At 56.3% G+C, this 13,556-nt stretch overlaps 2 protein-coding genes across 3 annotated transcripts in view; both read right to left on the reverse strand.

Moving 5' to 3' along the window:
- Window positions 1-5,525: 5,525 nt before the first annotated feature.
- On the reverse strand, window positions 5,526-10,590 carry LOC104306650 (acylamino-acid-releasing enzyme). Its single transcript, XM_054166904.1, has 22 exons — window positions 10,547-10,590; window positions 9,713-9,842; window positions 9,486-9,612; window positions 9,309-9,405; window positions 9,115-9,190; window positions 8,876-9,039; window positions 8,667-8,804; window positions 8,485-8,576; window positions 8,143-8,183; window positions 7,944-8,065; window positions 7,746-7,806; window positions 7,572-7,669; window positions 7,430-7,481; window positions 7,267-7,355; window positions 7,057-7,195; window positions 6,899-6,982; window positions 6,681-6,761; window positions 6,497-6,585; window positions 6,204-6,394; window positions 6,033-6,135; window positions 5,853-5,959; window positions 5,526-5,785 (listed from the first exon to the last, which is right to left on the reverse strand). Exons 1-22 carry the CDS (start codon window positions 10,556-10,558, stop codon window positions 5,650-5,652), a joined length of 2,229 nt encoding a protein of 742 aa, XP_054022879.1. The 5' UTR covers window positions 10,559-10,590; the 3' UTR covers window positions 5,526-5,649.
- Window positions 10,591-11,369: 779 nt separating this feature from the next.
- The window catches only part of BSN (bassoon presynaptic cytomatrix protein), a 123,828-nt gene continuing 121,641 nt past the window's right edge, over window positions 11,370-13,556 (reverse strand). For both annotated transcript variants that reach the window (XR_008462534.1, XR_008462533.1), the window contains exon 12: window positions 11,370-13,554. The gene's annotated coding sequence lies outside the window, so the exon portion shown is untranslated. The remainder of the gene's footprint in view (window positions 13,555-13,556) is intronic.

Raw genomic sequence — 13,556 nt, forward strand, 5'->3', positions numbered from 1 at the left:
CTGGTCCTGCCCTCCCTCGGCTCCAGCCCGGAGGCGCCGGTTGAGGCGCCGGTTCATCAGCCGGGCCCGATGTGAAAGCCGTCCCTGGTTTGAAAGCCATACCCAGGGGCGAGGACATGGCCCCGCCGCCTCCGGGCTATGCCGGCACGTTGCCTCGGCAGGTTTCCCCGGCAGATGGCTGCAGCACAGGGGCTTTCTGGGTGAGCCGAGGGGAGTCCGGCCGTGGGGGCCTTTCAGGGACCCCCAGCCCAGCAGGCCACCAGGGGGAATCTGTCCCTTTGGGGGCCATGGGGGCCTCCTGACCAGCACCCAGCCAATGTTGGAATCTGGCTCTTGGGAGCCTACAGGGACCCCTGGTCTAGCAGCCAACCCAGTGGGGAGCAGGCCTTTGAGGTCCTACAGGGATACCAGGACACCTCTAGCCCAGCAGCCTGGGCAGTTGGATGTTGGGCTCTTGGAGGCACGCAGGTGTGAGGAACAAACTCGCTGCAGTTTATAACCAATTTATTATAAAATAAAGGCAACACAGCGCTGGGTGCATAGCGAATCTGCTAGAGGCGCACCGTAACAACACGAGTTGAACTTACATAGACAGCAAACATATGCATTCATTTATATATTCCCCAGCACACTCCCACTCCTCTCCATCAGGACTGAGACAAAACCTGCACTTTTGACCTGGCCAGTCTTTAGACATGTTGGTGCCTCACCTTTCTCTCCCAATAGACAAGAATGAACCCCACACAATACAGACCATAACCAACCAATCAGCCCAACAATTGAACCCCATGGTCCCCAGTAATTCCCCTTGTGAAAGCCAAATATTAAAAACAGTTTCTCACAATCCCTCCCCTTCTTTCTACTTCATTTGGCTTGAGCCATAATAACCTAACTGGGCAACAGTTCTAGAACAAGCAACAAAATACCCCAATTTCAACTTCCTGGTAGAAAGAGTGGGTTAACAACTGATGTTCCTTGCCTGAGAATATTTCGTCTTCTACTTTACTAGGTACCATACACAGGGAGTGGGTATGGTATATACACCAAGGTCTGGGTCCTTCCTCTTAGTGGTTAATCCTGGGAATTAGGAGTCTGGTTTGACTTGCAATTCCACTCACATGGCCTATGGAGTTGCTGCCCACAGCCATGGTTCTAGATCTTCGTGGCAATTACAGAGGTCTACCCAGTCTTGCCTCCTTCAATCCCGCCAATGCTCTGCTTGGATTATATCCCCTTGTCCAGGGAGGTTTTATGTTTTCAGGCAAGGACCATTACCACTCCTGCTCTGACACTGGAACTCGTCTGATGACCATCCTTAGGTCCTCCATTTGGGTTACCACAGTCCATTCGGCGGGTGGATCCACTGGTCCTTTAACTCTGGTTGCGTGTGTCCATCCTTTCTCGGCCGTCTGTATTGCAGTCTCAGTGGTCCCACTAGCTGAACACAGTTTTTGGTGCTTTAACATGAAGAACACAGATGAATTAAAAAAAAACCCAACCTGGAGAGAAAACTACAAAAAGGGAGTTCCTAATTAGATCATAACCGGATTCCTCTGTCCTAATCACTTCAAATTATAACCATCTATTTGCAACTTATTAACACCAAACAACAGTTACAGAAATTGGTATAGATCAATGTTACAATTATTCCAGCAAGCCAATTTACATTTGATAATCAAGAAGTTAAAGTTCTTAAACCCTCAGGAAAACCTAATTACATAACTACAATAGCATACACTTATAACCACACACACTCTCAGCACATGAGAAATCTAAAGCTAACTCATTTTGAGTGAATAGTTGTCATGCTTCTGTCACACCTATGCTTACATTCATTATAATCTAGCAAAAATATACAGCAGAAAATCATAGTGCAGCAGAAAAAATTTGCCATCGCTTTCCTACTTTTTAGTAGGCCTAATTACTAATTCAGCCTGTTTACCATTACTAGTGTTGGAGGAGAGTTTATCCACACCTGGGGACATGGTCTTAGATTTTGATTGGACTCCTCATAGGAAAATAGGGTTAGGATCAAGATTAGGCTCCACCAGTATATGTTAACTCTGCCTCCTCAGCCTACTGGGTTGCAACCAGCAGCTGCTTGGCAGCAGTTACATTCTTCAGGAACCCTCCAGATCCCTTTAAGATTTTAGATTCCAGTTAGAGTCTCTTCCCAGCAGTCAGGATAAAATACTCCTTGATTATAACAAATACCTTTTCTTACAACATTTCTTACAACACTCTAAAATAATTTACACATTACCCATCCCCAATGACATCAAGTCCCAGGATGTTTTATACACAGAATGATGAAATGGGGGCTTTCCTTGACGTTTTCTTTGCAATGCAGATTTGATGTCACACAATGTCAGGTATTTCAAAAGGTGGGTTTGTCTCGTGAGCTCCAGAGCCTTCAGCCTGAGGTGTTACAGGTGTTACAGGTTCAGAGGCACATTCCTGAAGTGGTCCTTTTGCCCACGAAACATGTGTCCATCCCTTTTCCGCAGTACGGACAGCTGTATCTGTTGTGTACAAAACCAAGAACAGATCCTTCCCAGGGGGAAATGAGTGACTCTCCTTTCCAAGTTTTTATTAACACTTTACCCCCAGCTTTAATTTTATATATCAGGAATCCCAAAGGTGGGATCTGAGACAAGAACAAAGTAAAAAGTCACTTTCTGGGCCACCTCTACTAATAGGGCCGCTGCTACTAAAGCTAATAAACAAATTGGCCCTCACCTACTTACAGAATCTAGTAACTTGGAACAATGCCCAACAGATTTTTACTTCCAGCCCAGTCCTGGGTCAACACCCCATATGCTGTTTGGTTAGATGTACTTACAAAAAGATCAAATGGTTTGTCCATGTCAGGCAAATTTAAAACAGGGCATTAATCAACATTATTTTATCCAATCACTCATCATCTTCTGGACTCCATTCAGTATTACTATTGAGGGCTAATTTCTCATATAAGAATTTTACCTTTTCTTACCTCTCTATCCTTAATCAACAGTACCCCAGAAATCCAAGCAGCTGCCTGATTTCTGACTTTCCCTTACAGCAGTTACCAGCATTCTAGCTTTTTCCTTCTCTCTTCATCCCTCCTTACGAACACCTTCTGAGCTTCACATAGTAATTCCTCTAAACCTCTGTCATGCCAATCCTCGGTCTTTTCCAACTTCTTTCTAATATCTGCCCATGATTTTGCCACAAACTGCATCCTGAGAAGTGTCACTCCAGCTGCAGAATTGGGATCTATTCCAGAATACATCTGCAAGCTTCTCTTTAATCTTACCATCCATTCCATAGGAGGCTTCCTCTGATGCTCACTAGAGGCTTTATCAAAATTCCTGGGCACAGCTTCTTTAATTCCTTGTATTACCTCCCATGTTCTGTCTCCCTTGAAGCTGTTGATGGTCCCACTGAGGATCTTGATTAGGCCACTTCTGATTTCCTGATGCCCCCCCCCGATTCTGCCTCTCCCATATTCTCATGCCAGCCTGTCTGCCTTTTCCTTGTCATTGTCCTTATTCTCAGTTGTTAATGTAAATATGGGAACAGGGGTAGGGCGTGCAGCCCTAATCCAGACAGCAGCATATTCAGCTTCTTCCCTACCAAAACACTTTTTAGAATTCACATGATGGTTCAAAGCTTGGCAAATCCAATCATCAAAAGATCCAAGTATGGGCCAAAACACGTAAGGTCTTAACGTTTTGGGTGGTTTTTTTGGCCATACTTCCATACAGTAGTAAACCATTTTTTTCCCTTTGATTTCCCTTTTCTCAACTCATCATCATCCCAGTACTGTAACATGATCCCTAACGCCCTCTCTGGGATGGGAATGGGAGGGAGTTTGGATTACTTGCTTTCTTTTTGTCCCATTCTCCTGATCACTAATCACTGACCGGGGATCAAAACCGAGTGGCGGCAGTTGGAAGCGCCGACTCCGAGCCACTAGACGCTTAACCACCAGGATCTCCTGGCTACCACAATACAAATGCTACGTTCTTTCGCAGCGCCGCTCCCTGCGAACGACCGACCCCTCACTGTGCCGATCCCTTGCAAAGTCAAACCGCAGGGAAAAAACCTCCCCCGCCGCAGCCCAGGTCCCCACCCTCTTGCGGAAGCTTGAAACCACGGAAAAAACCCTCCCGAACCAGGTCCTTCAAACCGAGGTCCCCCCTAGAAACCGGGACGTCAAACCTGCCAGCGTAACCGCGCCACGGGCCCCCACAGTTCAAGTCCCCCAAGGAACCGACCGCAGGATACTAAAAACTCCCGAACCGGGTCCCCCACCACCGGGACACCGGGACGCAGCACTGGTCGCCCGATCCCTATGGATGACCAGTCTCCACAGCCCCTAGACTGTAGAAACAACGCTGCCCCTCACAGCCCCAATTCTCCAGGGCTGTGAAGACCACCTGACTACCACCCAGAATCCTGGAATCCCCACCCACAGTGAAATTCCAGGACCCCGCAGCCAGGACCCCTACTCAGGCAAAACTCACCAGATGGCCTGAATCCTGTGCATAGGGCCTCACAGGAGTAACACTGCCAATTGGACTATGACAATAAAGAGGAGTAAGAAGGAAAAGAAAAACAGGGAAAAAAGAAAATAAAACATTCCCTTGCTTGCTCGTATTTGAGTTCGGAAAGCGCTGCCTCCTGCTCTCCCCAGTCACCAGTGAAGCCACCAAATGGTGGGGGCCCTCTTCACTGGGGTTTGGAGAACAGAAGGTCAAGCGAGGTTTCCTGGCCAATGCACCAAACTGTTACAAATGGGCTGCACCAGAAAATTTCCAAGTTTCTTGTGAGAGTTGTTCATTAAAAAAGAAGTGAGCAAGCAGCAGGGAAAAACAGAGAGAAACAGCGCGCTGGGCCGCAGAGACTTCCCCCCACAGATACCACCAGTCTCTGCCAAAAAGCACCTTACAAACCCTGACCTTTCTTTATGTAGCTACACCACCTACATATGCATGTTTATGCTTAATAGAAGGCAGGGATATGATAATGAGCTCTAGAAAATTCTTGGGCTTCTTGAGCATGCGTCTTCTTTGTGGTAGGGGTCGCAGATGAGGCAGGGGAGGTCTTTCTGCTTTGTTCTTTGCAGAACCACATCTTCTCATGCAAGTACAGCTGCAGCTCAGGACTTATCTGAGGCAAACATTCTATGGCTCCTGAGAAAGTTGGCATGAGGTTCCTGTCTGAAGCCAACACAATCTGAACATTTACCCTCTGTTCTCAGAACAAACCAACTGCCACTACCCCCCCGAATACTGGGTTCTGCAACACAAATCACAAACCACTATGGCATTTATAACAGTCTCTGAAGCCATGGGGCCTTGCTCCGCCGCACTGGGCTGCTGGCGCCTGCCCGTTGGCAGCAGGCACGCTGCCAAGGCATGCGCAAGCAGCCGGTGTGAGGGGCCTCATTGGTGCCAGCCTTCCAGCTGCCCCTCTCTGCCCATTACACCCAGGGCTGCTGGGCAGGATTCCCCCTCTGCTGTGGCACACTGCACCCCCGATGGCACAAATGCCAAGCTGTGTTGGAGAGGGTCAAATGACCACAAGCTCCTGGGTTATCAGGAGCGGAGGTGACGCTGGTGGCAGCACAACCATCAGAGACACTGGGGTGCTGAACTACATCATTTATTGGAGGGTGGCAGCAGTGCTGGGCTGCTGGCACCGCAAATGCTCCAGCAGCCACAGCACCATGTTCATGAAACCGTCAGCTTCGGCCTCGACTCCAGTCAGAGCGTGGTTGTTCCCTGGGTACCAGAGCAGCCTGGAGGGGAGAATGGGGTTAATGCCATGCCCACATCCCCAGCCTCAGCACTCGGCACCTCACTCACCGTGTGGGGACCCCTCGGGCCTTGAGGGCACGGTAATACTCCAGCCCCTGCTTGGGGGGGACACGACGGTCATCCTCCCCCAGCATCAGCAGCACGGGCGCACGGACCTGTGGGAGCAGCACAGCCTCAGTGCCAGCACTGCCAGCGGGGACAAGGACAGGGATGGGGACATGGAGGTACCTGGTTGACATAGCGCATAGGTGACTTGTTCAGCATCTCTGCCCACTGCGCTGGGTCTGGCAGGGCATCAGGCATGTAGGGCAGCCCTGTCTCTGTCAGGCACCTGCAAGCGAGAGGCTGGGGTCACATGCAGGGTCGGGGAGGCAGGAGACCAGGGGCAATGATACTTACCAGTCAGGAATGTCAGTGGTGGTCACCATGGAGGCGATGTTCACCACGGGGTTGCGGACCACACAGGCATGGTAGGTGCCAGGGAACTGGCCAAGGAGGTGGCATGCCAAGAAGCCCCCGTGAGAGCCACCCACCAGTGCCACCCGGCCAGCATCCAATGATTCCTCCTGTAGCACCTGCTCCACACAGAACTGCCACCACAAAGGACACCCATTAAGGTAGGCAGCCCTTTCCCTCTGTGGGGGTACCCACAGGAGTACATGGTGCCCCAGGATGATGTGCAGGGGACGTACCTGCACATCACGCACGTCCTGTGTACCCACGTTGCCTGGCAAAGAGGCCACGTTGTCCTGGCCAAAGCCCAGTGAGCCACGGTAATTCACTGTGGGGAGGAACATCAGAGCCCTTCTTTCCTCTGTCCTGGCCCCACTGCTGCCACTGTGCCACCCAGCAGCCCTAGCCCCTGGCACCACTCACCCAACAGCACTGCGAAGCCAGTGCGGCAGAGTGCAGCTGGGTACAGCATCCACCTGGCTATGAAGACAGAGTGGGGACCTCCTGTGAAAGTGAAAGGCAAAAAGGAGTGAATCTGCCCAAACAGGGCCACCAAGAGGTGCTGGAACATGGTCAGGACAGGGAGGCAGCTGGGGATGGGTGATCAGACTTGCAGGTGTGACCCCCTCACCGGCTCTTACCATGGGGCATCACAACTAAGGGGTGCTTCTGGGTGGCAGGGCTCTCACTTGGGAGCAGCAGGATGGCATCAAAGTCCAGACCCACTGTGGAAGTTAAGTGGGATAGTCAGAGCTCAGAGTGAGTAGTGGAGCCAGGCCCAGCATCCTGGGGCACTCACCATACTGGGGGTGCTCCTGCTCTGGTGGGGGCTGCAGCGTGCGGATGCCCCAGCTGATGCCAGGCACAGGGGGTGCATCCTGAAGGCAGATCCAGTGCACCTCTGCCTCCCGGCCAGCCTCGGGCAGAACGGCCACTTTCTGCACAGGGAGAAGGGTTTGTGAGGATGCCAAGGGGACAGTGGGTGCTGGGAAGAGGGGCACCATCTTACCAGCGTTGGGGGACAGCTAGGAGTGGAGAACCTGGCCACTAAGAGGTCCCGGTCGATGGTGAGGACAGACCAGCTTCCCTGGGGGGCATCTGGGGTGGAGGGGAGGAGTCATAAACTGCAGGCATGACTGCCTCCCCAGACCCGTCACCGGCCTGGCACTCACCAGCTGTCAGCGAGGTTGTGGTGCCCGTCACCGTGTCCACCACGAACACATCCTAGGGGCAGAAGGGCAGAGTCCAGCAGAGCACTGACCTAGCCTGCCCCCTCCCCGTGCCTCCATGCTGTCCTGGCACAGCAGCCCTCACCTGCTGGCTGCGCTGGGCTGTATCCAGCACCAGCCTGCGGCTGTCAGCTGCCCAGCACAGCCGTGGCAGAGCACCACAATAGACGCCTGGGAAAGCACCTGTGACGACAGTAGTAGAATGGTGGTGCTCAGCACCCCTCTGTGTCCCTGGGGTTGCCTCCAGGGCCGTACTCACCCCTCGTCTGCCGTGGCACAACCTCCAGCACGGTGCTGGTTTGCTTGGTGTACCAGTCGTACTGCAGGACACATAGGACAGGAAAGATTTTGCTTGGTCTCAGCCTGCCCAGCGCTGCTGCATCCCAGGGAAGGGCATAACTACCCCTCTTGCCAGTCCTGGCATGGGTGCCCTGCTGATCTCCCTGGTGCTGCTCACCATGCGGAGGCAGCTGCACTGCTGATGGGGGCCCAAGGCATCGTTCTCCAGGTAGACAATGCGGCAGCGGTCGGGGCTGAGCCGCGGGGACCACACAGCCTTGGTGTCCCCAGAGAGCAGCTCTGCATGGGCACAAGGGCACAGTGAGGGGGCTGCATGGAGTGAGGGCACCAGCGAGGCTGGGGTGTGCCCTGCTTACCGCATCTCCCACCCGTCAGGTCCATGTAGAAGAGTGCTGACCTGCAGCAGAGACAGGTGTCACTGGGGGACTGGGAGACTTCAGGAACAAGTTCTGTACTATGAGGGTGGTGGATCACTGGAACGGGTTGCCCAGGGAGGTGGTTGAGGCCCCTTCCCTGGAGATCCGAGGTGAGGCTTGATGAGGACAACCCTGGGCAACCTGGTCTAGTTGAGGATGTCTCTGCTGACTGTGGGGAGGTTGTGCTGGATGACCTCTGGAGGTCCCTTCCAGCCCTATGGTCCCTAGGATTCTGTGACTGGGGGTCCTAGCTGCAGGGCAGGGCGGCCCATGGAGACTCACCGCCGGTTGGTGCAGTGCAGCAGCCCCAGGCGGAAGGGCTCGTGCCACCAGCCCACGAACACCACACCCACGTCATCAGGGGACCAGAAAGCCTGCAGGGAGAGTGGGGCAGTGAGTGACTCAACCTCTTGCTACACCCCAACACCACCCTTCTCTGCTTCTCTCGAGCTCCCCATACTGACCTGGCCAGGAGAGAGGTGCTCTGGGACACCCTCCAGCACTGAGATGCTGCTGCTTTCAATATCAAGGATGCAGAGGACGGGCACGCTGCGAGTAGTCAGCCCCTCCCCCCAGTCCTCATGGTACACAAACTGCTCGCCCTGTGAAACAGCCCAGTCAGCCTCATGGCTGCCCCTCAGGCCTCACCCGCCTCAGGGTGGAGGAACCCCACCTTGAGGGGTGCATCCTCTTTCTCTGGGCCTCCTGTGTCCTCGTCGGAGATGCCCAGCTCAGTGTCTTTGCTCTGAAAGAAGGACTTGGCCTTGGGACGCTTCTTCTCCGCCACATAGAGCAGGTGGGTCTCCGAGTGCGACCAGGCCAGGCAGCCAAACTGGTCTGCAGGAGTGGGTTAGGCACTGGCTACCCCACTCCCTCAGAACCCCACATGCCCCCCTGTCTCTGGCCCCTCACCATTGTCATAGACGCTGCCATGCTTCTTCAGTGCTGTAAGGTCGATGCTCTTCACCTTGCAGTTCTGATCCCAGACCTGCAGGCAGACATGCCAGGGCAGCCCCAAGCCTCAGTGTGGATCTGGACCCAAACCCCAGTCTGGACTCAGCCCCAAGCCCCAGAGCTGATCTGTCTCTCTCAGGCCCCCTCCTCACCTCCAGGAATTGCTTCTCCTTCTCATTCTCCTTGCCAGGAGGGACCTTGCGCAGAACAGCCTTCAGTGCCCCACTGGGGGACTCCTGGCTCAGGATCCTGCAGATGAGTGGACGCCCATCAGCGTTTGCCATCGGCATTCTGAGGGGATGCTGGTGCTGGGGACAGGATGGACTCACTCATCCTTGATCTCACAGCAGGTGCCAGAAGGTCCCGAGTAGACAACAGAGGCCCCATCATGGAAGATCAGGTACTGGCGGCAGAACTTGACGTTCTTGGCCCGTGCCAGGTCCCGCTGCGTCCACTCTGTGAGGAGCAGGGTGAGGATGTGTGCCGTGCCCCTGTCAGGCAGGCCAAGACCCCCTGGACAACCCCAGGCTGCCCAGGGGCCACCCTGTCCCCATACCGGTGTAAAGGTTGCAGTATTTGCCCCCGTACTGGGTGGTGACGTCGGGACCAAGGCAGGCAGTGCTGAGCTCTGGGTGCCTGCTCAGCTCCTGGTACAGCTCCACCATCTCCTCTGTGCTCAACAGCACCTGCGGGAGACAGTGGTGTGCCAGGGGGCTACGAGGCCATGCCAGAGTTGGGGAGGAGGGGCAAGAATCAGGATGTGGTGGGGCAGAAAGGTCAGTTACTGGGACACCAAGGCAGACGGAAGGGATTGGGAGCATACTGGGGGTGGTTACTGGGGTGCCGAGGGCACTGCTTGGGGGTGCAGTGCTGGAGCGGTTAGTGGGGGATATGGAGATCAGGAGGGCACTGGGGAGGGCAATTTACTGAGCTACATGAAGAGACAGGGGAGTACAGGGGCAGTTACTAGGGCACTGGGTGCAGTACAGGGGGCAATGCTGGGGGTGCAGAGCTGAGGCAGTCACTGCAGTGGAAGGGGGTCCAGAGGTGTATGGGCAGGCACTGGGGAACTGGGCACAGTATTAGGGGTGCAGGGGGGTCATGAGAGTAGCAGGGCAGTTACTGGTGTCCCGGGGGCAGTGTCTGGGCTGCAGAGCTGGGGCAGTGACTAGCGGGGCAGGGGCAGTCACTCGGGTACGGGGAGTGCAGCCGGCGGAGCACCGGAGACAGGCGGTTGCCGGAGGCGGGGGGGAGACTGCCCTGGGTGGGGCTCCCGGGGGTTGCGATGCTGAGGGGCCAGGGCAGCAGGTCCCCGAGGGCTCCCGGGGACGAGGGGGGGCTCCCGGGACAGTGACGTCATAACCCTCCTCCCCTCCCCGCAACCCCTCACCGACGGCTCCATGTCGCGACAGCGCGGCGGGGGCGGGACCGGGACCAGCGCCACCACTTCCGGGGCGGAGGGGGTTGGATGGCGGCGAGCGGCATCTCCCATTGGTTGCGGCGCTTGGGGCCGCGGGCGCGTTGCGGCGCCTCCTGGTGGGGGCGGGCGGCAGCGCTGCGGGGTGTCCGGCGCTTCGTGTGCACGCTTCTGCCCGCCTGGTCCTGCCCTCCCTCGGCTCCAGCCCGGAGGCGCCGGTTGAGGCGCCGGTTCATCAGCCGGGCCCGATGTGAAAGCCGTCCCTGGTTTGAAAGCCATACCCAGGGGCGAGGACATGGCCCCGCCGCCTCCGGGCTATGCCGGCACGTTGCCTCGGCAGGTTTCCCCGGCAGATGGCTGCAGCACAGGGGCTTTCTGGATGAGCCGAGGGGAGTCCGGCCGTGGGGGCCTTTCAGGGACCCCCAGCCCAGCAGGCCACCAGGGGGAATCTGTCCCTTTGGGGGCCATGGGGGCTTCCAGACCAGCACCCAGCCAATGTTGGAATCTGGCTCTTGGGAGCCTACAGGTACCCCTGGTCTAGCAGCCAACCCAGTGGGGAGCAGGCCTTTGAGGTCCTACAGGGATACCAGGACACCTCTAGCCCAGCAGCCTGTGCAGTTGGATGTTAGGCTCTTGGAGGCACGCAGGGACACCCCTGTCTGGCAGCCCTGGGTGTGAGCTGCAGAACTTTCCGGTGCTTGGTGCCAACCAGGTCCCTCTACCCCTCCATGCCAGGGTTCCAGACACCCTACTTCTCCTCACCACAAGCAGTCAGGACAATAGTCCAACGGTTTGTGTCAAGTCCTTTTTATTCTGTTCCCACAGAAACACCTGGTGAGGGGGCAGCTTCTGGGAGGGAGTCACGACACAGCGGCAGGGGTGGTACGGCACGGTACGGCACAGTACGGCACAGTACAGGGTCACTACAGGTGGCACAGAGCACAGCAGACACGCACACCGTCACAATGTTCAGAGGGAGCGCACCCGGCATCGCACTTACCACTGGAAACAGCGCCCAGCCATGTGCAGCCCTTTGCCTTCGCACCCTCTGCGCCCCGCTGCCCCGGACAGCAGACCGCCTTGATCTGGGCTGAGGGCCTGGCCTGGCGGGGTGGGCGACAGGCCTCTGGTCCCAGTGGGTGCGAAGGCAAGGTGGCAGATGTGCTTGGGCAGCGAGCTGGGCCCCGGCGGGGGTCTTGGTCCCGCGTGCAATTTACACACTGTACAAGTATTTACAGCGCGAGGAGCGGCGGGGGCCCGGGGGAGGCACACTCAGGCTATGCACTTGTCACGGGTGGGGAGGGCCGGCGGGTGTGCGCAGAGTCAGGGCTCTCTTCTGTGGGGCTGTCCTGCGGAAGCGCCGTGCTCCCCCCTGTCCCATGGCCACTGGCCTGTCCCCTAGCCTTGGGCACAGGCAGAGCCTCTCGTGAGGAACCTGCTGGAGAGCGTGGGCTCCCGACGGCAGCCGGGTCCTCAAGAACAAGTGCATCAATCTGCTAAGGGCTTTCAGTACAGCGATGGACTGATGGAAAAGAAAAAATAACAGAAAAAGTCCAGGCAAAGAACAGCAAGCACTGAAAGGCAGGTGGAACCGTGCAGAGAAGTAGCAAGCCATGCTCTACGACGGGACAGACGGTCATGGGCACTAGGGCTGCCCTTTGGCAAAGTGGCCCTCCGTGGGTCGAACATGCCACGAATTCATACGCACGGGTGGTTGATAGAGAGTAGTTGTCGGGTCGCTCGGCAGCACGCTTTGCGATGGAACCCTTAGGCGCCACATTGAACTGATTAGCTATTCACAGGTCTTGTTCTGGAGTCGTGTTATTTCGTTGCATAGAACATCGGGCGGGTGAGCGGGCGGCTGCCACCCGCCGTGGAGGGCACTGGGGGGGATGCCGCCAGTGCAGGGAAGTGGCGGGGTGCAGGTGGCACGCGGCTGTACGCTGACGAGCCCCCTCCTCGGGCTGCCTTCGCCCCCCCCCATCCCGGCGAATCCCCTCCGAGCAGGGCGAGTGGGCTTAGGCCTCCAGCTACCATGCTGGCCGTCCCCATGTCCCCACGAAATGGCTTGAGAAGGACTTGGATTGCACAGTAAGAGGAAGGATACTGCTGGAGGCAAAGCTCTCCTGATCTTGTTCCACGGGATTTGTGCTCTTTTGTAGCCTCCTGCACTCTATTGCTTCTACAGACGACAGCCCGTGTGTGCTAACTCATCGCACAAAGCAAAGAGGGAAGAGGATTTGGTATAAAGTTTAGAAAAAAAAAAAAGAAATCCCAAAACCAAAATAAAATGAATCCAAAGAAACCAAGAAAAAAGGACCCCCCCCCCGACGACGCCCCGTGCCCCCCCCAGTGCGGATGAGGTATACACAGAAATCAAAGTGGGATGATTAAGGCTGTTCTTGAAAGAAAAGGGGTGCCTGGCGGCTGCACGGCGAGGGCAGGCGCGGCCCTTTCAATACTTCCAATGGCTTTGGGATGCGCACCCAGCCGGCAAAGCGTCGACAAAGGCCGGCCGCGCCGCCTGTCAGAGTCCTATGGCCTCGTATTTCGGTAGTGAAACAGTGTTAGGTCCTAGCTGACACGCTCCGGGGGCTCCCCGGCAGGGCCGGGAGCGGGCTGCGGTGTAGAGGGCACGGGGATGGCCCTGGCAGGGCAGATGGGATTGGGAAGGAGGAAAGGCGCCCGCGGCGCCCAGCCCTCAGCTCACAGCAGGGGGGAAAAACCTATGAAGAGGCAAGAGCTGGGGTTCGGAGGGAGCAACTCTGCGTATAATCTTGAGAAAGGGCCATGGCCCGCCTACAGGGCCTGACCCAACGGTCCGGATCAGGCCTGTTCCCTCGGGGTGGCTGCTGGGGCTCGCCGTGTGCCACAACGGAGCTGCTTGCCAGGCATGGGGGGCACCTGCCCCGGGGCGTCCGCCGGGCCCCTGCTTGACCGCCATTTGGTCCAACATCCGGGGATCGCCCTGCTTTCAAAAGCT

Source organism: Dryobates pubescens, chromosome 1 (assembly GCF_014839835.1).
Source record: "Dryobates pubescens isolate bDryPub1 chromosome 1, bDryPub1.pri, whole genome shotgun sequence".
NCBI classification, from domain to species: domain Eukaryota; kingdom Metazoa; phylum Chordata; class Aves; order Piciformes; family Picidae; genus Dryobates; species Dryobates pubescens.